Raw genomic sequence first — 26,941 nt, forward strand, 5'->3', positions numbered from 1 at the left:
GTTCCCCCAAATCACGTGAGCTCCCGGGTATGCTTCGTGGTTATTTTATCTTTTTATGAAATTTCGATGTGGTGCAGATGTGGTGAACGCTAGAAGACCATTGCAGCGGTGTAAATGGAGATAATGTTGTTACTGAGCTGACACCGCCGTCCATATGGACAACATCGGCTGCCCTACTTTCAGCTAAGCTTTTGATGACCTCTAGGAAATCCAAGAGGTTTTTCAGACACGATTTTGAACGCTCAAAGCCGTGCTGACTGTCCAGAATCAGACCTGGTGTCTCCAAATGTTGGTAGTTGCTGTCCGTCAAGAATACCCTTTAGCTAGTTACCCATCATCGATGTCAGACTCACTAGCCTGCAGCTTCCTGGCTTGTCTTCGCGACCCTTTTTAAACAATAATGACACATTAACCTCTCTCTCTACTCCTCTGAAACATTACCCGTGGCCAGAGATGAAGCAAATATCTGTACCAGGTCCTCCTCAGTATATTCTCTAGTTTCTCACAAGATCCAAGAATGCACCCAAGTCAGGCCTGAACATTTATCCAACTGGATGCACTTCGTGGACGAAACAACGGCGATCCATTTTCGGTGACCTCATTTGCAGTGTGATGATCGTCGATGGGAGTGACGCCGTGAGATTGTCCGAGGTGGGTGTGGCCAGCAATAACTACTTGAGCAGAATGACTTAAAGCTGATAGGCAATACATTTTGTTTGGTGAGGATGTTTATTTCTACTGTATTCCAACAGCACGTTACAACTGGTGTAATCTTTACACTGGGGCAAACTGCCGGCTTCTCTGTCATACTCATCTTATCGTGATTAACTATCCCTATGAAATATATTTAGAACAGGTAAGACGCCGCAAGCTTGGTACTTGTCGCATGAAATAGTGACAGTGGCGACCTGGAGGCGCTGAGTTTAATGTCCGTTTCAGTATATTCTGGCACCATTAAAACTGAACATTAAGATCTCTGAACAGATAAAAATAACATCGATGCCCCAGGGACAAGAAGGAAAGTCATTTCCTCTCGAAAGTTAAACGTCACACAGTGCACAGCAGCTGAAAAGTTTGCAAATCATTTGTCAAACTAGCACCAACAACGGAGAACATCTCCTCCCAAGCAATAAACTCATTCAGACTTCTTTCTCCTTTTCATTAACGGAATTATCGGACTATGCGCATAATTTGTTGTTTTCTTTTTGTTTTCTCTCGAGTTATCTTAACAAGTTATCAGCTTGTTTTCGCTCTCCTCTTGTTTTCCTTTTCTCTTTCTCTCTCTCTCCCTGTCTCTCTTTTTCTCTCTCTCTCCCTCTGGCTCTCTCTCACTCACTCTCTCTTAAGAGTCTGTAGAATATGCCTGATGGTTCTGCCTCCACCACCTCTGCTGGCAGAGATTTCCATGCGTCCACCACTGAAATACATCCATAACGGCAGTGAGCACATTCCTGGGGATTGCATTGAATAACGTCGTTTTGGCATTTTGTCGTCCGTCGCATGGAAATATTTTGTTTTCATGCAAAACTGATTGTATTGAATGGACAGGAGCGAATATTTCACAGCACTGCCATTCCGCAACAGGACGAGATCTTGTGACACAATGAATAAATAACAACTTGCATTGTTACACATTCCTTTCCTGTCTCAACAGTTAGTGATCTTCTTCCAGAAGTCAAGGGGAATGAAGGTGGCGTTTACAGCAGATAAAACATTTCGTTTGAAGTTAGACGACTCTCTGCGGTGCCGCATTGACAGAGGCATCATGAGACCATGTGATCCTCCCCTTCTGCCATCAATCCCTCAGCCCTTCCGGTTCTGAGAAACCGTCTCAGGCGCACTTCCCCAGAACACAGTGATTTTTCCAAGCAGCCGACAGTAAACCATGAATCTCGTCGCTTATTTTCTACTCTTTGGTAAGTCGTGGAACAATTTTCTGTCTGCGGTAATCTGTGCTCGTTCTACGCATTACCGCAAGTATTTTGCGTGCGTGGCACTAAATCTTCAGTTTGATCTGTCATAGTTGAGTGGAAACCAGCAAATACTGGATTAATTGTCAATATTTCTGTTAACTTTATTGACCTATGCTTTTGAGGAATTATCAAGGGGTATTTTATAGAACGACGGGTAATCTTCAATGTGTGTTTTCAATGTTTGTAGAATAGATTTTAGTCACGTCTATTGTTCATATTCTATTTCTCTCAGTTATTGTTGTGAATAAGCAATATCTTGCAATGCAGCTGCATGTCACTGAGTAAAGGTTGGTGGCGGACTCGAAGGAATTGTGGTGTTACCAGGTTGGCAACACACTATTAATATCTGTACTTCATCAGATGCGGTGCACTGTTCATCTTGAAAGAAGAAGTAGGGAAGGTATCGAGTTAACCCAGCACTGCAAAGACCACTGCCCACAGCAGTGAGCATGCATCCAATATAGAACCACATGTGTAGTTGAGATCAACAACCGAGATGCTTCGAGGGGGAGGTGTCCACGTATATGAGAAAAAGCAGAAAGATCTTACCAGTGGAAGGAATTTGTTGAGGCGTATGGGAAACGAACTCTCAATGACTTGCAAGTCATCTTTCATAGTTCCCTGAAAGGTCACTGCACAGGGTGAAGGTTTGAGTAAAAATCCCAAGCCACTCAGCAAGTTTTCGTGATATTTCCCGTGTGTCAACTTAAATGTTGATCAATGATTAAAGGTGAGCAGTCAAAACAGGGAGCGTTGTGCCAAAATTTCAGTTAGGCCAAAATCCTCAACCCGCAAAAAACCTCATGTGCGACGTGAAGCATCATTTATGACAAACGGATTCTTGCCACATTCACAGGTTACACTGCAATGAGGAACCAGGTTCTCTACTTCCTCCAAACATTCCCGTAATTTCATAGGACAATGATGTCATGGGCAGTCAATGTTTTAGTTGTGTATTTTTAACTGCTTTATTCTGAGTAGACCAAGTTCCTTTTTCTGAGAATTAATGATTCTCCAGGCTAATCCTGCTGACATTACTCAGAAATCTCACAGCTCTTGTCGGAATTAGAAGTTTTAATTAATTTTGTTTCATTTAACACAATGATAGTCGTGAGCGCGCATTTCTGAAGCTGTAGGACACAATGCTTGTGGGAATGCGCAGGCAAGGCTGAGATTTGGGAAAATATTTTCAGAGCAATTCCTCATTTTGCCTGCTCGCGTTGAGCACATCATTGAGACATACATCTGTACAGTGGGCGGACACTGTCAAAGACAGGAGTGACAAAGGAACAGCTGCCAAGTCGGCTGATTATTCTTCAGCTTTAGACGTTTTCAGTGGCACTTCTCAAACCCATAACAATATAGAGGGCTAACTTCTATTTCGCCCGTCAGCAGCATGGGTGTAATTCTGTCTCCGTGCGCGACTATCGCATCTTCAAGACATCTTTGGCAAGGCGAACTAGGAACACGGCCTATTCAAGCATATTTCAACAGGACGTGGTTGCATTTCGCCCATTTTCCCACTACCATGATCAGAGAAACAAGTTTCAGACACGTGTTGACCGTCCCATCGATCTCAACCAGAATATACTTGAGTTCCTTTGTCCACCATTCGTAGAATTGATTCGCATACTCATTTTGTCCATTCATCGAGACACTGGGAAGTGGAAGGTCCTCGGAATTCAGCCGTATATTTGATGAATCAATTTCGCGGTTCCATCAATTTCCAAAAAAAAACCATATCGATCAATCCATCAATTCTTGTCTCTCGTAATAATTGGGGGTGCCCTTACCCGGTTCAAGGGACATCCACCTGAATGTTATTTCAGACACCCACCATTACCTCCTTCTTTATCTCCAAATGCTCTGGAATATTAGCCCGCTCCACAGTGATGTCCCTATTCTCCACCTCCTTCACCTTGTGATAACTGCTGCAAAGTACTTATTTCGGCCTCTCTCACATACTCCGCCTCCAAAAACTTGTTTACACCTTTATTGACCAGTGACCCTAATCTCTCCCGACTTTTTCTTTTGATGTCTGCATAGAATACATTTGGACTCTCTTTAATCCGGCTTGACATGGACAATTCATGGTCTCTCTTGGCTCTCGTAATTCCCTTCTTGAATGCCTTTCCAGCTTCATTATAATCCTCAAGTTCCCCGTTTCATTTTAGCTTCCTAAACCTTACGGACGCTTCTTTATTCTTCTTGACAACTTCACCACCTCTCTCGACATCCAAGGTTCCTGCACTGTGCTATCCTTGTGCTTCGTTCTTATTGGAAAACATCTGTCATGTACTTTGTGCAGTTGGTCTTTAAACACCCTATTCATGTGGACTCGCCCAAAACAGCTGTTCTGAATTAACTCGCCCTAATTCCTGCCGATAAAACTCCTAATTTTATCTGCTCCAATTTAATATTCTCCCGGAAAAGCTCACACTTAGACTTATCTAAGACTTGAGAAGCTGTGGTCACTTTTCCCCAGCTGTTCTCCCACTGAAAGCTCATTCCCCAGTACCAGGTCCAGCATGGATCTCTCTTTGAACTATGTACATGCTGATTTAAGAAACCCTCCAGGATGCACCTAACGAATTCTGCCGCTTCTAACCCTCTTGCAATAAAGAATTACCAGTCTAGATTCGAGTCTTTGAAGTCACCAACGACAATACCCCTGCTGTTTATAAACATTTCCCTAATCTCCTGGATAATCTCACTCCTAAGTGTCCTGGTGGCTCTTGGGGGGTTTGTAGTATAATCACATCAGAGTGATAGCAAGTTTCTTATGTTTGACTTCTATCAATATACACTCAGTGTATGAGCCATCCATTATTTCCTCTCTCAATTTAGCTGTGATGTTGTCCCTCATTAATAGTGCAACTGCATCTCCCACACTTTTCTATATTTTCTAAAATATTCAAACCCTGGCCGAGAAAATTATGCCGACGGTTCTATCATTCTCCCAACCAAGTATTTGCAATGGCCACTGATCCATACCCTAGGTCATTCACTATCACCCCTAATATTCCTCACTAAAAAAAAAAAATCCTTCAACCCGTTCGTCCCATTTCTTCTATTAACTTTCTCCTTCCACTTCTTCCTCAACAATTTATTGGCCATTACATCTCCCTTCAAAATTTGTCCCAATCCGGAGAAAATCCTTCAGATTATATCACTATCCGTTTTTCAGACAAATATCAGTTGCTTCTGGGGAAATAACTGTCCGATCGTGCAAGTAATAATTTGTTTCTACAGATAGCCTACTGATCTCCTTCAATTTTTTTTTTGTGAATATAAGATGAATGCTGTTGGCTTTAAATTATTGATATCAGCTGCACATGTTTATTTGAATGGTAACTTCCGCTTTGTCAGTGCTGAAACAGCTCTGAGCTGTGAGTGCAGATTTCTGTTATCAGCTATTACTCTCACGGCTAAAATTAGTTGCGGTTTCTTTGTGTGATGCAGTTTCAGTATTACTACTATCTTCCCTATTTTGTGGAAATGACGCACGAACATATGCACATCTGACAGTGAATTCAGCAACTAAAATTGAAATAGGAAGCAGTCTCAAGAAGCGGCATAATTTTCTAATTATTTAGACCTAACTCCCTTCTTTGGCCATTTCGAATTGGACCCCTCAACAAAGTATGCTCAGGCTAGTGGAGACGAATTGCTTCATGGAAAACGCTGCTGTAGCTTTCTTGTTAGTGTACGCCTCTTCGCCGCCAGCGTATTTTAAAACAAACTCCCACCAATTAACCGAACTTTCCACTCTATATGTGAACACTTCAGTTGCAAACTGCTGCTTTGGATGACTTCAGTACAGTATATCACTCTCAATCTTTATACATGTTCACGCTGTTCAGACAGGACTGACCGTTTCAGACATTGCAGCTATTAAATCGCACGTTTCGACCGGGAAGTGTCGTGTGCGCAACCTGTTTAACGGGTCATTATCCTGTATGGCTGCAGGAAGGACATTATTTCATGTCGTCGGCAGAATTCCCGCCTTTCCTCTAATCGGAGGAAAACAACAACTTCATATCTTGCAAAGTATCCTCCATTCGTTCCAACCTCACAACCAAGAAATACAGGCAATCTGTGGAAATCATAGGACGATAAAAAGCAGACACCACGATAAAAAAAAACATTTAAAGCTACAAACAATCATCATATTGCAGCTTTCTTGTCCAGATATATGAAAGTCTCCCGTTCTATATTTTATTTTGATCCCTTCTGAAAACCAGTCACAAATCATACTCCCGTTGGATCTTGACAGGATGCACTCAAATGACGGCAAGCCACAAAGTACAAATATTTTCTTCTCATCTTCTGGGCAGATATTTCTCAATTTGCTCTCAATCCTTCTTAAATTGTCTACAGACTCTCTAACCTTCAAAAGCAGTATTCGGGAATCGGACATTAACGAGGCCGAGAAATGTATTGATTGAAAAACTGGATTGACTACCAGGGAGATGGCCCGTTGACACGAGGTCAAATCCCACGTTGCCTTTCGGCAACGCAAATCAGGACATCATCGAATTATGAATTAAAGTTTATTGTCTTTACATGGGAATATTGCGGTGCCCTAGTGCCTTTTAGAAATAAAATATGCCGTCAGCGCTCCTCTGTGACACATATATCTGGTCAACAGTACTGATGGTGGATTATTTTTTATTCTATTATTCCAAAAGGTTCTGTTTAGCAGTGCAGAATAAATGCCGGCATCAGGGATAACATCTAAATGCTGTGTAGAAATTAATAGAGAATTGAGAAGGATGTATGTGTAAACCGATAATTACAAGCTTCAATTGAAGGAATGCTTTGGAGTTTACCGTTTTCAATCCTTTTATTAGTTTTCAAATTAATACAGATTGATATATAGCATCGAAGTTTGTACATGTAATACAAAGAGATCTGGATAACAATCAAAGCATAGATAATCATAAAGAACAAAATATTAAAAAAATCTGTAGATCCAACGATCACTTAGTAAATGAATATAGTATAAAAGAAAGGAAAGAAAAAGATTTATTATAGAAATTAAAAAACAAATCAATAAGAAAAATTATAAACAATATAAAGTAAAACAAAATTTAAAAGAAACGAACAGAAAGAAAGGAAAATAAAAACTGGCCTAAAATTTCTCAGTAGAAACAGAACAATATTATGTCTTCAAGTCCGTTCCTCCAAGGTGGAAAGTTATTGAAAGGGGATCTGCTTCATGTGAAAATATTGAGTAAATGGTCTCCAAATATCTTCAAATTTAAGCGAAGGATCAACAGTACCACTCCTAATTTTTTCCAAGTTTAAACATGATATAGTTTGATAGAACCATTAAAAAGTAGTAGGGGGTATTGGATCCTTCCATTGAAGCAAAATGGATCGTTTGGCCTTTAATGTAACAACGACAATCATACGGTTAGCAGAAGCAGATAAATGGCCAGACTCTATCCTTGGTAATCGAAAAATTGCAGTGATAGGGTGAGGTTGTAAATCAATGTTCAATACGTTTGAAATAATGTAAAAAATGCCTATCCAATATTTTTCAAGAAGAGGACAGGATCAAAACATTTGTGTCAGAGAAGCCACATTCTATTGACATCTGTCACATATAGGATTTATATGGTTATAAAAACGAGCTAACTTATCTTTGGACATATGGGTCCTGTGGACTACCTTAAACTGCATCAACGAGTGTCTGGCACACATTGAAGATGTATTAACTACCGCAGTATGTTTTAATGCATTATGTTTCAACATACAGTTTTTCTTGCTGCACTGATTGTTTTGTCGGTGTTAACGTCTTTATAGTAGTGACCTCTCGTCACGTAAATTAATATATTCGGCAGGGTTTGCCCATCTTTGATTCTGTGCTTCAAGCAAGCCTGGATCATGACATCAATCTCAACCAGAATTGACCTGTGTTCCTTCGTCCATCACTTACGCATTCCTTGTTCGTATTATTGCTTCGCAAACTCACCTTCCCCTTTCACTGGGGTACGGGGAGGCGATGGTCCTTGAAATTGCTTGACACATTGATGAATCAACTTGGCTGTTCCATCAATTGCCAAGGGAACAAATCCATCCACTTGTAAGGAATGTTTCTCATGTCACCTTTGAATGCCATTTTCTCTGCAGCAAAGTCGATCTGCATGTTTTTCTTCTAGGTGCATCTGATTTCTTTTTTTTCAGCTCGGCAAACAGAAATTTAATTTCTTCTAGAAATTAAATGCCCCTCAAATGTTCGTCGTTTCGACTTTTTATTTGTTTATAAGGTCGTCTGTTGTGTCATCTGTCCCCAAATCCTGTGTCTGATTTGCTCTACTAAACTTCCAGTTTTCCAATCATGCAGCAAACTTCTTATTTTTCCCGCCAACCCACAATACATATCTGCTTTAGAAGTCAGTTCCCAATTCAACATCAATTCGGCAAAATAAAAGTTTTATTGCGGTCGCGTTGTACTTGTTGGAAGCTACATCATTGCCGTTGAAGAGAATAACACTTTTATTTCCGTTACTTTCACCTTTTTAATGGAATCCGCTAAAATTAATTTGGATCTGTACTGAAGACCTTCCAATATTTGTGGAAGGCATCTTCCAACGCCTTCTTCCACTTTCTTATCTTCACGGCATTCTACTTGACGGGCCACAGCCGCATGGGACGAGACGAACATGCAATTGAATATTTCCTGTCACGGCGAAATTTGGCGGCATTGTGTGCAAATCCTTTAGGCTCATTGTTAACAGAGTCATAGAGCCACAAAGCGCGGAAACTGGTCCACAGGCCCAAATGGTCCTCGTGGACTAAATTGGCCATGGAAGGTGGTCCTATTTGCCTGCATTTTGCCCATAATCTCTTTGGACTGTCCTCTCAGTATACCTGTGCAACTGTCCTTTAGAAAATGATTTTTTTCTCCCTGCCTCAACTGCTTCCTTTAGTAGATATTCCACATTCCTCTGTATAAAGAAAAAAGTTGTCCCTCAAGTTCCTGTTAATCCCCTTCAGGTCTCTCTCCGAATACTTGGAGTCAATGATTAACTGAATCTTTAAATAATGCTGCAATAATTAACGGCAGCAATCTGGTTTATGAATGCCAGTCAGGGAGGGAAATCTTCCATCTTTGGTCTTCCTAAGCTATATGTGCCTTTATTCCTGACGTGGGAAGTAATCAGTTCTTGGGAAATAGTAACACCAAAAGCATGTCGGAATTACTCGTGATATCCACTTTCTGTTGCAGGAGTAAATGTGCGCATGGTTTGAAAGGATCCTAGAAATATTGCAGCAGTGTGTTCTCTATCAGTAGGCTTAATTTCATATTCGGATGTACAACCACTCTTAACTTCCTGCTCAAAACACGTGACATATATCTTGTATTGGAGCTTTTCGTGTACAGCACGTCAGAGGAACTTGCCTACCCCAGAGTAATTGACTCATTTATGTGTACACCACGCCTCTTCACCTGACCTCTCCAGTACCTATTACACGTTCACTCTGTGCTGTGCCTATGTTTCCAGTGTCTCATTGCGTAATGCGCACATGGCGTTAAATAATTGTCACGTTATTTTGCATGTTATGTCTCGTTTTAATGCAGTGTTTGATTCGTGGTTGTGATTGGACAGTCTACGAAGTTAAACTGGAAGTATATTTAATGTTAGGGAGATCTATGACGCCGTTCTTCAACTGACACCTCTGGAGAAAAGATGGCTCTGCTTCAATCTCCACCGCTGAGGCTGCACCGTATTTATTTCTTGGCATCACCACACATCATCTGAATATTATTTGAATACAAGCACAATCAAAACATAAAGTAAAGCGTAGTCGGATCCCAAATCCCTTTGTTGATTTCATCACATCATGCGACAGTTCGAAAAACCCCATATTTTGACGATCTACGTGAACCGCATGAGCCATGTCTATGTTAGAAATAAATTCACAATTTACCATCTGTTCTGTGACATTTATTTCATATTTCTCTGCAAAATCACGCAACATGCTGCAATGCAGACGTTGCTTTACTATTTCCGACTCAAATCGAATGCTAATGCTGAGTAACACTGAATATGTCAATAATCCCTGCTGAAGTCTATTTCACATCGTTCTTTCCTCATTTCTACCGTCATATTTTCCTGGTTGTTGGGCTGCACTTGCTGCGCATGCGTCCAATACGCAGTGAGCCATTTGAACACAACCCCTTATTAACCCATTGCTGCCTGTGTTCACTGTTCTGTAAATACTGGGCTCTAAGTGAAAGTGACGTGTCAAAAATGCAGAAAGACCAATAAACTCGGGTGTAACATTTACATATCCACTTCTGTCAGTGTCCATGTTTTCTCCCTTGTTTCCCAGTCTGAACTTTAACCTTGTTATATCACCGGTAACCATGGATATCAGTAATTTGGCCTTATCCATGTGGCTCTTCCAGTGTTTCCATCCCAATCCCCTACTTCCGTTCTGTACACGTGCTTCTGTGCATTAGACATCAGAGAATTGTGAAATCAAGGGAAGCTGGCACAAAATGATGATGAAAATACACTCTAACGCTGACTATATACAATATCAGAATATGATTGCAGTATCATTTGATCACCTCTACCTTTCGTTTCGTGCACTGCGGGTAAGAAGTTAGTCGGCGAACTGACATTGAAGAGTTCTTTTAAAAATGTTGTACTTTGAGTTCATTAAACTAATTATTATTTTCTGTCTTTAGTGCTCCCGATGGTTCACAGGAGCGCTGCTCAAGGTTGGTGTCATCTTCTTATCTGGTTGCTCAGAAAATGATAACATGATGTGGCGTTATGTGGTCACAATAATTCTCAGGTTTGTACTTGAGTTAATTTCTGTAACCAAATGTTCGATCATACCCATCCAAAGATGCGACTGTCAAAAGTAAGTAAAATCGGCCTCACTTTATTTCAATTAACTACCATCTTCCCGTTCGGGAGGTAACCAGAAAGATCCATAACTCCGTAATTTTGACGTAATCTGCACAAATCCCGAAGAGTTATATTGTCACGGGTAAACATGAGAATCTAGTCCTATGGCTGGCTGCCAAGTAATCCAACGGCAGTAGCGGATTGAATAAAACAATGGCTCAATATCAGTACGAAAGGGGTAATGTGTCCTGGGTGCTCTTATGACTTGATTTCAATAATCGCTGGGGTTGCCCAAGGTTTAGAACTCGGTACCTTGTTTCAATGATATGCATCAGTGATTCAGACTTCAAGGTAAGGACATGATTAAGAAGATTATAAGAGCTTCCCTTTATTTTTCGCCAGTTGAGTGTAAGACCCCGCACGTACCTCGTTGTAGATGAACTGAACAGATTTCCTTTCCTTTCTTCCAGAGCTTGGTAAACTGCGACTATTGCCTGACCGTGAGGACAAAATTTATCTGAAAGGAGAATCGGTCACTTTTCGTTGTGAGGCAGATCGTGCACTTACACCCCGTGGATTTTCATTGTATGGCGGAGGACATAATTTGGAAATAAAACCCCAGGCAGCCAGCTCACTGACAAAAGCGGTCACATTTACCATCACGGACATGCAATATGGACCAAGAAATTACATGTGCTTTTATTCAAGCTACGTTACTGGGGCAACATCTGCGCGAAGTGATGAAGTGGAGATAACGGTTGTGGGTTAGTCTGAATTTGTATCGATTTTAAATAATCCTGTTTACTCGATACGTTCACGTATGATATGGAAATAGATGGTTGAATCTGTGGCATTCGGAAGTCATGCAAACAGCTGGATAGTATTTATCTATCATGTCGTGATGGTTATTGTGCTATTATCGGGTGTATCCTAAACAAGTACAGCTCTTGAATGAGAAGGCCAGAGCTCTAAGTCACTCAAAGATTTTTTTTCGTCGCAGGCACACTTTCCACATGGGAAGTCTCGTGTTCCAAGAGTCATGGGTTTTAGTGCAGGACAAGGACTGTGCGGAGTTTGTCGAACTTTGTTCATCGTTCTCGTTTCGTTCGGTTAAGTATCATTTGAAAATATACTGCATTGGAATGTTGGCAGTTGGACTTGGAAATCCAGGATTTGCGCTGTGTGTAGGTTTTAGTTCCAAGTTCCAGACATCCAGTCTCAACCATGCGTGAATCCAATATCCTGAATTGGGTAGCATCTTCGGGACTGGCGACAAAATCTTAAATGGCAGCACTACCCACACGTTTCACAATGATTTATTGCAGGTGAAACTGCATCTCGTCTGACAAGCTAAAGCAAGGACCGTTCTGAGACCTTAAAGTAGCCTTAATTTATTTGCGTTATATTAATGTTTCAGTTTGTTTCTTTCGTTTGCCAAACACTACACATACTTTACTACATGAAGTATGATATTTTCTCCTTCAGAGGAAGAATCACGTGCAAAATATTTAATCAAACGTATTCAAAACAAAGCTGGAGACATGAATCTGTCATTAATTCAGTAGCATTGAGACGCTGTTATAGAGTTGTAATAATTTTGACGCCGTCAAAGTTCGGTAATTAGCGTTTGGAAAAGGAGTCGAAGCATTTTCAGTTATTGCTTTTGGAAGGAACTTCTTTCGGTTATGCATACGTCATAGTTATGCACATCAGTTTTGTCGACGTACATACGACTGTTGACGTCCAGTTCGAGACTGAACAGGAATGTGGTGAGCAGATTTCAAGAACGATGTCGTTTGTTACTTGGGAATTTAAGGCGGTTGAATAAAACACAACGAACATACCCCATTTATGGACAGCTTTTGAGGAGCATGCTAATACGCGAGAGCATTTTGAGATCAGGAAGAAGTTGATACCGGGTCTTTTCAAGAACATCAATGTGGTTATGTCCCCAAGGGCGGATAACCCTTAACAGCACTGCTGTACAGATGGGTCTTGCAATCCAGATCCATAACTCACTGAAATTTGCCACGCAAGTAGAAAAGTAGTAAATGAGGTATGAGGTTGGCTTCTTTGTTAGTGGCATTAATTACTAAAGACGCATCATCATGTTGCAGCTGTATAAATCTTGGGTTAGGCTTCACTTGAAGTGTGGTGGGCAGATCTGGTCGACCCATGGCAGGAATGATGTGGAAGCTTTGGAAATTACGTGCTATCTCAGACAGCTGCCTGGACTGGATGGTATGAACCCGAATCAGAGTTTGCTCATACGTGGGTTGCTTTCTCTGGAGTGTCGGATTCTGAGTGAAGACTTGATCTAAGTTTGTAAGATTATGAGAGGCATGGATAGGATAGGCAGCATCATTTCCACGGGGTTTACATGGGAAATACTGGAGGACATGCATTGGGTTAAGAGTGATAAAGTGTTAAGGAGATGTGCCGGCAATTTTATTTTACACAGAGAATGTTATATGCCTGCAACGGGCTTCCGGGGGGCGCATTGGAAGCAGATACGATAGTGGCGTTTGTGAGACGGTGAGATGGACACCTGGATGCTGGGTGAATGGAGAGATCTGGTTCATGTGCTGGCAGAAGATATTTACTTTAAATCAGCATCATATGCAGCACAGGCATTCAGGGCCGGAGGGCCAGCTCTTGTGCTGTTCTGCTCCATGTACTGCTGGGTGTGTCAAGGCAGAAGGTTGGTTTGATGGACATCTTCAAAGTGAAATGAAAGACACGAAAGAGAGCCATAAGGATTCAATGCCATTGTTTAGTTTCAGCTGTGTTAGTTATTTGACTAATTGCACGGATTTAGCAAACAAAATATTTCCAAATTATATCTGGAAAGAAAAGAGCCAAGTGATATATTGGAGCCCCGACGTGAGGCTCAATGCCGGAGAGCTCTGAGGGAAGAGTGTTGTCAGGAAGATTCGGAGGAAAGTCACATTTCTTGTTCAAAGACTTATCCTCTGTTTGACTCGTCTTCGCCTGAATGAAATATTACTGTGTGGTTTATTTCATCTGTTCCTTCATTTCATTGAAAATTATTCCAATGCTCCGTTGGAATTTTCCACGCTATCTGTTTGACATTCAGTATTCCAATGTCCGTTCACATTTATCCTCTCACCTTCTAATAGTCTATTTTAATCCAGTGCCTTGGCACCTTTTGCTTGTCTCCCCATTTCATTTATCAGATTATTCCGGCAATCCATTCTTTCTCGCTCAGAGCCAGGCTTATGTCAAACGACCGGCTTTTCCCCGGTGGGTTCTGCGCAGCCTGAATCAGTTCAGAATCATGGGGGATCAGAGAGTAACACAACACGGAAGTAGGCGCTCCGGCCCAACTCGTCGATGGCCAACAAAATGCCCAAAGATGCGAGTCCCACTTTCCGCGTTTGCCACGTATCCCCCTCAGCTTTCCTATCCGTCCCTTTACAAATGACTTTCAAATATCCTATCTGAGCTTGACACTGCCACTGACAACTCGTTTCAAAAACATACCACCCTGTGTGTGAAGAGACTGCCCATCTGGACCCTTTTGATCCTCTCCTCTCACCTCAAACGACACCATCTTGGTTTTGATTCCTTTTGCCTGGTAAAAAGACCATATACTTTACCCACATCAACCCCCCTCGTGATTTGTACACCTCTATGCCGTCATCCCTCAGTCACCTCCGCTCTAATGAATACAATTCTGGGCAGTCCACTTACCCCCTGTAAATCGGGCCTTCAAGTTCTGGCAACGTTCTCGTAATTCACTGCACGCTTTCGAGCTGAATGACGTCTGTCCGATAACAGGTTAACCAAATCTCTAGACAGTGCTCCAAATGGGGCCTCGCCGAATACTTGTACAGCTGCAACATAATGTCCCAAATGCTACGCTCTGTACCTTGAATGATGAAGGACGCCGTCTTCACTTCCCCGTCTGACTGTGAAACCACTTACAGTGCACGATATACTTGTACTCCTTGGTCACTGTGTTCAACAGCGCTCTCCACGGCCGCAAAATTAACTGCAAAAGCCCAAACATAGTTTCACTTTTCAAAATACAACAACTTGCACTGATGTGAAATCAACTCCAGTTGCCATACCTCTGTCCAGCTACCCAGCTGATCAAGACCCTGCTGCATTTTTGATAAATTTCGTCACTCCAGCGATACACCTATTGTCGTGTCATGTGCACACTTACTCATTATGTCGTGTAAATTCTCATCCAAAGTTTTAATAAAATTACGAACAACAGAAAAAATCATTTCTTCTCTCTTTGCAGGTCCTCCAGCGAAACCACAGCTATCAAACGACAGAGCAAATAAAACATTTGTGGCAGGTGAAGAGGTGATTTTCATTTGTGCAACATCATACTCTGTGGACTCGAACAACGGTTTTGCCCTGTATCGAGACGTGCAACCTGTGTTATCAAAACCTCGCGATAGTGGATGGGTCTACGGGGCCACGTTCACCATCAGAGTCACCGGCTGTGGGTCACAAAATTACTACTGTGTTCAGACATGTCGGGTGTCTGGGAGAAACATATCCTCACAGAAGAGTGAACCAGTGAAGATAACGGTAGTGGGTAAGTTTTAATTTTTCTGCGATTTGAGTAAATCATGTTTTAATTATTGCCCACGATTGCGACAAAATATCCATGATAAACAGGTGTCTTCAAAAGCCGTGCAGAAAAAGATTTCTTTTTCCCTCCAGTCATTACTTACGTTTTCAATAAACATTCCCTGAACTGGTGCAGCTCTCCCTCCACCCATCTAGAAAGATGTGACAAATTGCTCTGCTGTGGAGCCTGTTATTTCAGGCACACTTTCAGAGAGAGAAGGTAAAACCTAAGTGAACCAAGAGAAATTTGCAATTGTGTAGAAGGCATTCTGCACCGTGTTAACCGACCTTTAGTCCTCTTTGCATTCTCGTTGGGGATAGCTTCGATTGAGAAAATTACGTGGGAATTATGTTTTCAATTAATGTCCAAGTTTGCTGGAAAAATACTTGAATAGCGGGTGGATGGGGAAGGGGGGGGGGGGGGGTGTGAGAATGACATGCATCCATGGAGGCGATTTTGTAAAAGGTGTCCAGGAAAGTTATCTCAAGCAATATGTATGCAACCCTAACAATTAAGGAGCAAAACTGGACCTCCTATTTGCAAAAGAAGAAGAGCGATTGGCTGATGTGTTGCGATTCTGAGAGGCGGGGCAAACCACTATTGAGAAAGGCAAGGAATGATGAGAGGGCGCAGAGGAGATTTACCAGGATGCTGCCTGGATTGGAGATCATGTCTTATGAGGATAGGTTAAGTGAGATAGAGCTTTTCACTTTGGAGAGAAGTAGAATGAGATGTGACTTGATAGAGGTGCACAAGAGACATAGATCGAGTGGGCAGTCAGAGACTTTTCCCAGGGCGACAATGGCTAACATGAGGGTACATCATTTTAAGGTGATTGGAGGAAGGTATAAGGGGGATGTCAGGGGTAAGTTTTATACACATAGAGTGGTGGATGCGTGGAACGCACTGCCGGCAGAGTTTGTGGGGGCAGATCCATTAGGGACATTTAAGGGACTCTAATATCGACACATGAATGATAGAGAAATGCGGGGCGATGTGGGTGGGAATGGTTAGAGAGGTCTTTGAGCAGGATAAAATGTCAGCAGAATATTGTTCTCCGAAGAGCATGCACCGTGCTGTAATGTCCTATGATCTTTGTTCAGTGAAAGTTCAGCATGGTTTTATGGGTGGCAGTCGTGTCTCGTGAACTGGAATGAGTTTTCTGAAGGGGAGACGAAGACGACTGACAAAGCCAGGGCGGTACACGTTGCCTGCATGGACTCCAGAAAGGCCGATGACAAGGTCCCGAGTAGTAGAGTGGTCGGGAATGTTAAATCATATTACACATTTGCAAGTTGTTGGTGAAACAGCAATTGGAGCATGGATTTCCTTTCTGGCCGCTACGCTTTGGAAGGATGACACTGAGCTGTAAATGTCAAGGACAGATTTAAAAATATGAGTGCATGAGGTCTGATAGGTTTTTTAAATGGATTCAGTGGCTAAATTTGCAGAATTAGACATCAGAAAATAAATATTCCCGCCTCTTGCCTCCCAGATAAAAACGTTGACACCAACGTCTGTCTTTGCAGTGGCAAGACTCACTGTTTTTTGTCATTGACGCTGAATTTTCCTCAGCAAACGCGTCCATTCATCAAGAATACTTCCATCTTTCTGCTAAAATGTGGGCTGATAGGCTGTGCAGTACCAACTGGCCGCTCAATTCCAACAACCCATCATGATCATTATAGCAGTGCAGAGGGGAATCGCGAAAAAACAATCTGCAGCTATTTGTAATTTTGGTTCGATTCAGCTGTGTTTAATGTACGCAGTTTTGTTCCACGAGATCAGCATTGGACAAAGTCTATGTAAGGATACATGAGAAAGTCCGAGGGTTACAGCGGATTTCCCCCGTGGGTTCCGCGCAGCCTGAATCAGTTCAGAATCATGGAGCATCAGAGAGTAACACAGAACAGAAATAGGCGCTCCGGCCCAACTCGTCCATGGCCAACAAAATGCCCATAGATGCGAGTCCCATTTTCCGCGTGTGGCACGTATCCTTCTCAACTTTCCTATTCATGTACCTGTACAAATGACTTTCAAATGTCCTCTCTGTGTTTGACACTTCCACTCATTTCAAAGACATACCACCCTCTACGTGAAGCGACTTCCCCTCAGGTCCCTTTTGATCCTCTCCCCTCTCACCTCAGACGTGCGCCCTCTTGGTTTTTATTCCCTTACCCTGGTAAAAGACCATATCCTTTCACCAGATCTATTCCCATCGTGATGTGTACACCTCTATGCGTTCATCCCTCAGTATCCTGCGCTCTAATGAATACAATTCCAGGCTGCCCACTCCTATCCCTCCCCCTCCCCGTAACGCAGGTCTTCGAGCTGAATGACGTCTTTCCGATAACAGGTTGAACAGGTCTGTACACTATGCTCCGAATGGGGCCTCGCTGACGTTTTGTACAGCTGCAACATAGTGTCCCAAATGCTATGCTCAGTCCCTTGAATTATGAAGGATAGCTTTCCAAACGCCGTCTTCAACTCCCTGTCTGACTGTGAAGCCACTTTCAGTGTCGGATATACTTGTACTCCTCGGTCACTCTGTTCAGCAACACTCTCCACGACCCCAATTAACTGTAAAAGTCCAAAATTTAGTTTGACTTTGCAAAATGCAAAATCTCGCACTGATGTGAAATAAACTCCAGTTGCCATTCCTCTGTCCACCGATCTAGCCGATGAAGATCACCCTTATTCATCCACGATACCAGCTATTGCAGTGTCATTTTCAAATTTAATTACCAGGTCTTGTATATTCTCATCCAAATGTTTTATAAAAGTACGAGCAACAGGCAAAAACATTTCTTTCGTCTTTGCAGGTCCTCCACCGAAACCACTCCTAACAACTGACGGAGCAGATAAAACATTTGTGTTAGGTGAAGAGGTGATTTTCACTTGTGCAGCAATCTTCCCTAGACAATGGAACAGCAGTTTTGTCCTGTATCGAGACGAGCAACCTGTGTTATCAAAACCCAGAGATAGTGGATGGGTAGACGGGGTCAAGTTCACCATCAGAATCACGAGCTCTGGGTCACAGAATTACCATTGTGTTCAGATGTGCCTGGTGTCTGGGAGAAATGTATCTTCAGAGAAGAGTGAACCAGTGAAGTTAACGGTAGTGGGTAAGTTTTAGTTTTTCCGCGATTTGAGTAAATCATGTCTTAATTACTGCTCACGATTGCGACAAATTGCCATGATGAACAGGTGTCTTCAAAAGCCGTGCAAGAAAATATTCTTTACTACAGTCATTACTTACGTTTTGAATATATGTTCCATGAACTGGCGTAGCTCTCCCTCCACCCATTTAGAAGGATGTGACAAATTGTTCTGCTGTGGAGCCTGTTATTACAGGCACACTTTTAGAGAAAGAGGGGAAAACCTGAGTGAACCAAGAGAAATTTGCAAAAGTGTAGAAGGAATTCTGCACCGTGTTAATCGACCTTTAGCCCTCGTTGCATTCTCGTTGGGGTTTGCTTCGATTGAGAAAATTGCGTGGGAATTATGTTTTCGTTTAGTGTCCAGGTTTGCTGGAAAAATACTTGTATAGCAGGGGGAAAAGTGACATGCATCCATGGGACAGATTTTGTAAAAGGTGTCCAGGAGAGTTGTGTCTAGCAATATGTGTACTGCGCTAATACTGAAGACACAACACTGGACCTGCTATTTGCTGAAGAAGGGAGATTGACTGACGTGTCCGTTGGGGAGCATTTTCGATGCGATTCTGAGAGACACGACCTACCTCTATTAAAAAAGGCAAGGAATTCTGAGGCATGTCTTATGATAATAGGCTGAGCCAGCTAGTGCTTTTCTCATTGAGCAAGTGAGGATGAGAGGTGACTTCATATAGGTGTACAAGATGATACGAAGCATAGATCGAGTGGACAGTCAGAGATTTTCCCAGTGCGACAATGGCTAACACGATGGGGACATAATTTTAAGGTGATTGGGGAAAGGAATAATGGGGGTGGCAGGGTTAATTTTTTACACAGAGAGTGGTGGGTGCGTGGAACCCACTGCTTGCAGAGGTAGTGTGCTCAGATTCATTAGGGGCATTTAAGAGACTCTTAGATAGGCACATGGATGATGGAAAAATGGAGGGCTATGTGGGATGGAAGGGCGAGATAGATCTTACTGCAGGATAAAATGTCGCCACAACATTGTGGGCCGAAGGGCCTGTACTGTGCTGTAGTGTTCTATGTTCTATGGTCATTGAACGTTCAGCATGGATTTGTGGGTGGCAGTTCGTGTCTCGTGAACTTGAATGAGTTTTTTTGAAGACGAGACGTAGACGACTGACAAAGCCAGCGCGGTACAAGTTTCCTGCATGGACTCCAGCAAGGCCGTTGACAAAGCCCCGAGCGGTATAGTGGTCGGGAATGTTAAATCATATTACGCATCTGCAAGTTGTTGGTGAAACTGCGATTAGAGCATTGTTTTCCTTTCTGGTCGTTACGCTTTGAAGGGATGACATTGAGCTGTAAATGGTGAAGGACAGATTTTAAAGTACGATAGCATTAGGTTTGATAGACTTTTTAAATCTATTTGCAGAATTAGACATAAGGAAATAAATATTCCCGCCTGTTGCCTCCCAGATAAAAAACGTTGAGATCAACGTCTGTCTTTGCAACGGCAAGACTCACTGTTTTCTGGCATTGACGCTGAATTTTCCACAGCAAACACGTCGATTTGTCAATAATGCTTCCATCGTTCTGCTGACATATGGGTTGATAGGCTCTGTAGTAGAATGGCAAGTATTGATCCAAATAAAATAACCCAACCATTCAATTTTCAATCATTTGTATCCCTGGCGTAACCACTTCGACAAAGGCAAGAGTTTTGGATTGCCTGCAATCGGCTGACGGGCTAGAAACGTTTCCCTATAAGTTTCCGCAGTTCCCTGATTGCCGGTACAACTTTGGTTATGATCACTGCATCTTCTCCGTGATAAAACCGCCCACATTAAAATGTTCATATGCACAATCGTGAACTCATCACATGACGCAATATGAAAATAATGGTAATTAGAATTTATTAATCGAAGGCGGGGTGGGGCGAAGCTGCCAATATCTTCATGAAATGTGCGACAAGAGAAATAAGTGACGGTTCAATTCAAACACCCCATAACAATCATTATGGCAGAGTTGAGGGAAAATGCAAAAAAAAATGCACCTCTGTAACTATTTGTAATTTTGGTTCAGTTGAGCTGTGTTTAATGTATGCAGTGTTGGTCCACGAGTTTAGCATTGGACAAAATCTATGCAAGGATACATCAGAAAGACTGAAGGTTACAGCTGTTTAAATATTATCAGAACACACTTCTGTGAAGGCAATATTTCATTATGGAAGTAAACCTGGACTCAATCATTGCAGGGATGGGGATCCAGATAAGCAGGTTGACTGAATTTTAAATGGAACGGAATTTAGTCAAACATCACGTTCTATAAAATAACAATTCGAGTCATACGTTATCGATTTACGCATGTCCCCAAACATGTAAGTATATTTTAATATATTTTCGACACCTGAGAGTGAGATGTGCACTGTTTTGTCTTGTCAGCATTCGATAAATTATCTTTCTGTCATCTCACATCGCCACAGCTCGCACCCGACCGTGAAGATAGAACACCTGTGTCAGGGGAACACGTCATTTTCACTTGTAGAACCGGTTATCGATATTCAGCCAGCAGTGTTTACCTGTCTAAAGCCAGACAATCTGTTCAAACAAAGGGAAAATATATTTCATTCACCATCCGCTGTCACGTTTACCATCACGGATGCGAGGCCATTTACCGCAGATTGCCGATTCGTTCAAAAAGTCTCTGTTTTTGGGATAGTATTATACTCAGAGTGTAGTGAAGTCGTGAAGATAACAGTCGTGGGTGCGTTACAGTTACTGCCGATTAGAGAGAGTGTCGTGTGGCATTGGGAGGCAATTCTTGATTTTAAACATGGTGGTCAGAAGGACATTTCTTAACGTGATAAAATGAAAGTATACTTTTGTATCCCATTCATAACCTCGTTTTTCAGTGTTTGGGCATAACAAGAAATAGCGCAAGTTTAGTTTAACCGTTCGGACATACGTATCTTTCTGCTTTTCTGAGTAGCTAAAACCTGCCTTGATAGCTTTCTTGAACAGCATATTACTGAACCAATAAGGGAACACGCTGCCTTAGATTTGGTCCTGTGCAATGAGGCAGGTAAAATTAACAATGTTGCAGTCAGGGATCCTCTTGAAAAGAGTCATAGTATGAATGCATTTCTCATACAAATGTAGGTTGCAACATTTTGAAAGAAAAGCAGTGTCTTATGCCTGAACAAGGCAAACAACAACGTGATGAGGGTAGATTTGTCTGGCGAAGAGTGGGAACATAGGTTACATGGTAGGACAATTGAGGAGCAGTAGAAGACTTTGAAAGAGATTTTTCACAGTGCTCAACACACGTATATTTCAGTTAAACGGCGAGACAGTAATGTTGGGGACAGCCAGCCTTGGATAACTAAGGAAATAAAGGAAGGCATCAAACTCCCGCATGCAGACAAAGTCCCCAGATGTCAAATAGAGAGGTCATTGGGATGCGATGGGAGGTGAGGATCTGGTCATCACTAAGGAGGTAGTGCTGAGCAAACTAGTGGACCTACATAGAGATGTCCCCTGATCCTGATGGAATGCATCCCAGGGTACGGAGAGAAATGGTGGAAGTCATAGTAGAGGCGCTTGTGATAAGTGACTAAAATTCTCTGGATTCTGGGCAGGTCCCGGCATTTGAAAGACAGCGAATTTCACGCCACTACTCAAAGAAGAATGCAAGCAAAAGGCAGGTAACTACAGGCCAGCTAGCTTAACGTCTGAAGTCGGGAGAATGATTGAAGCAATTACTGAGGAAGGAATAGCGAGACATCTGGATTGAAATGGTTGCATCAGGCAGGTACAGAATGGATAGGGAATGGCAGGTTCTGCTTGACAAGCTTACTGGAGTTCTTTGAGGATATAACGAGGGAAGTGGATAAGGGGGGACAGGTGGATGTTGTCTCCTTGGATTTCCAGAAGGCGTTCGATAAGGTGCCGCATAAAAGACGCACACAGAGATAAGGGTGCATGGAGTTGGAAGTAATATATTAACATGGAGAGAGGATTGGTTAACCAATAGAAGACAGAGAGTTTGGATAAATGTTTCTCTGGGTGGAAATCCGTAATGAGCGTGGCGCTGCATGGGTCGGTGCTGGGCCCGCAAGTCCTTACCGTATACTGTATATTAACAATTTGGAAGAGGGGATCGAGTGCATCTAAGTTTGATGTTACCAATAAATCGAATGAAAAAGAAAATTGTGCAAAGGATGCGAAGAGTCTGCAGAGAGATATAGATGGTTAAAGTGAATGGGCAAGGGTGTGGCAGATTGAGTACAGTTGGTAAATGCGAGGTCATCCACCTTGGAAGGAAAATAGATCAGATAAGATAAGATCTTTATTAGTCACAAGTACATCGGAACACACAGTGAAATACACCTTTTGCGTAGTGAGTTTGGGGAGGGCAGCCCGCAAATATTTCAATTATTATTTCAATGATGAAAGATTGCAGGGTGGTGTTGTGCAGCGGGACTTGGGGGTACTGTTGCATGGATCGGAAAATGTTGCTTTACAGGTACAACAGGGTATCAAGATCGCAAATGGAATGTTGGTCTTAATTTCTGGAGAGATTGAATTTTAGAGCAGGGAGGTTATGCTGCAACTGCACAGGGTACTGATGAGGTCGCACATGGGAGTACTGCGTGCAGTTATGGCCTCCTAACTTGAGAAGAGATATACTGACTTTGGAGGCTGTGCAGAGGAGGTTTAGCGGGTTGATTCCGGAGATCAGGGGTCGGTCTATGTGGAGATGTTGAGTCGCCTGGGACTATTCTCGCTGGAATTCAGAAGAATGAGAGAGGGTATCTTGTGGGTACGTGCAACATTATGAAAGAGACATATAAGAAGAGACATGGAAGTTTCCATTGGTAGATGAGATTAGAACGAGGGGACATAACCTCGAGAGTCGGGGGAGCAGATTTAAGACGGAGATGAGGAGAAACTGCTTTGCACAGGAAATAATGAATCTGTGAAATTCTCTTGCCAAAGAAGCAATAGAGGCTACCTCATTAAATATGTTCAAGGCACAGCTGACAGAATTTTGCAAAGTAGTGAAGGGCGACAGGGAAAAGGCAGGTTCGTGAATCTGAATCCATGGCCAGATCGGCCATGATCTTCGTGGATGGCGGAACAGGCTCGACAGGTCAGATGGCCTACTCCTGCTCCTATTTCTTATGTTCTTATTGATGGAGGCGTTTTTCTTTTCAAATGCGAACTGTAGAATAGGAGTGAACCAAGAGAAATATCCAATTATGCAGAAGGAATTTTATAAAACTCCTAACCCCTTATTGGATTCTCATTCGGATTAGCTGTCGTTAATGGATCTTGCTGTTCCACTCGGTTATTCCATGAGCACCCCGGTGGTAGATGCAAGTCTTGGATTTCCAGACGGGTGATTTGCAAAGTCGTGAAATGCCATTACTCACGCAGGTGTAAATTGCAAACGAAAATATTATTAAATGTCCATTCATTCCATTGCATTGGAACGCCTGTGAAATATATGGACGTTCGCTCTTCTGCGTGGTTTAACAGTTTTGGATTGTTTAAGCATTTCTTTAGCGTTTTGCTTTAATATTTCATTCGTTTAAGGGCATTGTTTTAAACAACGCACAGTTTTTAAATGGAATATTTGGTGGATTTCAGGCAAATACAACGGGTTTCAATCAGGAATTCACTTTCAAACAGATTCAGACACAATTTATTAATATTTCTGACAGCCGTCAAGAGCAAGTTGTAAAGACTTGGAATACACCACTTGCGAACGTGAAGGAATAGTTTTCATTTAGTAGATTTTCGGAGCACTTGTATTCCTTCCATTTATGTGCCACGTCTTCTGGCACGGCCAGAAACACGGAGATGATGGGTGGCATCTTCTGGGATGTTGTCGAGAAATAACTACACCGTGTGTTAATTAGGGCACCTAATCTTGAGATAAATCGAAAATAACTTCACCAGTGCAGGTACAGTCCAAAATCACATTGTACAATTGAAGGGTGTATCACCCACACCTTCCAGAAGTTTGGTTCATTAATACTAGTTTTAAAGATCGTCCGATAAAGGGTCAACTGTGCAGAGAGAGAGAGGAAAGGCTTAGGAGTAACTACCACCGTCTCTGTTGGCTCGCTACCATGTTCTACGCTTTGTGATTCACATGAGCACCGCTGCTCAAATTTGAATTAGGACGACCATCCTCAATTAAATGCACGCCCTCTAGTGTTATACATCTCGAACCTAGGAAGAAAGATACCGAATCTCTGCTCTACCTCTTCCTGTCATCAACTGATAAACTTCGATCAGGCACCCCTCAGCCGCCCTGCTCCCGAAACAACCTACGGTTTTCCAACCTTTCCTTACAGCACATGACCTCTAATCCCTGCAGCATCGTGGTGAACCACTTCTACACCTTCTCCAAACCCTCTCCATCCTTCCTATAACGAGGCGACCATAATTGAACGTATTACGGCAGACGCGGCCTAATTAGAGTCCTTTTTAAAGGTGTAACAAAACGTCCTGACTCTTAAACTCAGTGCTTCGAGTAATAAAGGCAAACATACCATACGCCTTCTTTACCATCCTATCAGCTTGTGAAACCACGTTCAGGCTGCTATGGAGTTGGACCCCAAACCCCCCCCCCCCCCGGCCATCAACACTTCTAAGCGGTTTGCCATTAACAGAGTACCATCTCTTTACATTTGATCAACACAAGGTATGAATTCTTGCTGAGTGCATCTGTTTACTCTATTCGACATGAAAACATTTTGTTCATGCTCTTCCTTTGCTCTCCCTTTCTAGAAAAGGCCTTTCAAGCGTGGATGCCAGCTTTAGGTGTCTTGGCGCTGATCCCCGTGAGTGTTCTGCTGGGTATCTGCTGCTGGAGAAAAGGTAGGCTAACCCATCATTTAGAAGGATAAATATCAACTTCGCATTCTGCCGCAGTTGTAATTTTGCAGCCGAGATGTGTAGAATAAATTGAGTTAAAGTGTGGAACCCGTGCAATGAAATAAAAATCGTTCTAGGAAATGCAATCTCGCAAAATGACGACAGGTAGTCCTGGACCAAAGGGAGAATGAGGCAGCCAGTAGATTGCTGCCTCTGAGCACCTTGGTGGGGTTCCGACTCATACTCTCTTCGAGTGACCACGTGAGCCTCCTCCCACATTCCACACACACGTGGTTTCTTGCTTCAATTCATCCCTGCAAATTGTCCTTTACGTGAAGATGTTTGGGTGTGTTGAGGGAAGCTCGATACCGATGCGGGGAGAACATATCAGGATAATGGCAATGGCTGCTTCATGGTTGGCACAGACTAGTTGGGATGAAGGGCCTCCTTCTCTTCTGTAAGCGCAACAAAAAACTGGCATTGGACATGTAACTTCCAGGGACCCTTCTTGAGACGAGTTACTAACAATGTCCCTCGATGAGTAAATCCGGTTTTTCCAGTTCTTACCCGAATGTGTATCAGCATCATGTGAAACGTAGGTACACGCTCATTTGTATGAGGTGCTTGATCCAAACTGGAAGACATCTCACTTCTATCTTCTCCTCTTCCGACATACCTACATACGGCTCTGCAGCTTAATCTCTTCTGCAACACGCCTCCTCTTTACCAGTGAGATGCGTCAAGTACAGGGACGCTCGATTACTTAGGTGTCTCATGATCTCTTCCCAAATGCACATATGTTTTGCTCCTTTGCATCCTGAGAAGAATTTCACCAATTCTTTCACTCAGCTTTTGCCTTTGTCCTCAGCTTTCTTGTGTCCTCATGTTCCAGTCTTTCCCGCGATATTCCACGGCATGAGAAATCTAATGACTTACCATGCGATTGTTCGTCGTTCTGCTTGCGCGTCTTCAACACTTCGGTCATTGCTGTTAAGTGTGTCCCTTATCCAGCGCCACCCTTGAATGCTTCGCTCCTGTTTCCACTTCAGACCCATGCTCTTCATCAGCATGGGTACATTCTCGTTGCCGAAGTCCCTCTGATTTTGCTCAGTAGACATCAATGCAATCCCACCGCATTCGCCCTCTCTGAACGTCCATGCAAGCACCCCGAACCATTGCACCCAATTGGGGGAATATTTGTAAGTGCTTTGGGCGATTATTTTTCCGATTAGCTTGAAGAACCTTGAGGCCCATTTGGTTTTCAATGCGGCTCATTCTTGTGAAATGACGTTGAAATAGATTTGGACACTTCTAATTCGGCAACTCTTTCTCTCTCTGTAACAGAATTGGACATACCTGCTGTTCGTCACCGATCTTTGTATTTTTTTCTTAGCTTTTGTCTCGCCGTAATCACAACCTGACATGCTGGGCAAGCCGCATAGCCCGGCAAATCGAAGTAGTTCAAACTTTGCCTCTG

General features: G+C 42.6%; 1 protein-coding gene across 10 annotated transcripts in view; it reads left to right on the plus strand.

The window, feature by feature from the left end:
- The window catches only part of LOC127566432 (uncharacterized), an 87,371-nt gene that overhangs the window by 52,649 nt on the left and 7,781 nt on the right, over window positions 1–26,941 (plus strand). For 3 of the 10 annotated variants that reach the window (XM_052008829.1, XM_052008831.1, XM_052008830.1), the window contains exons 4-6: window positions 15,120–15,422; window positions 18,281–18,583; window positions 25,378–25,467. In XM_052008829.1, coding sequence (XP_051864789.1) covers window positions 15,120–15,422; window positions 18,281–18,583; window positions 25,378–25,467 — 696 coding nt within the window. Of the gene's footprint in view, window positions 1–1,839; window positions 1,917–10,680; window positions 10,714–11,316; window positions 11,611–15,119; window positions 15,423–18,280; window positions 18,584–25,377; window positions 25,468–26,941 lie in introns of those variants that run through there. The other 7 variants (XM_052008836.1, XM_052008837.1, XM_052008838.1 and 4 more) reach the window with 4 other exon arrangements.

The sequence above is a fragment of the Pristis pectinata genome, chromosome 41, assembly GCF_009764475.1.
Source record: "Pristis pectinata isolate sPriPec2 chromosome 41, sPriPec2.1.pri, whole genome shotgun sequence".
NCBI classification, from domain to species: Eukaryota; Metazoa; Chordata; class Chondrichthyes; order Rhinopristiformes; family Pristidae; genus Pristis; species Pristis pectinata.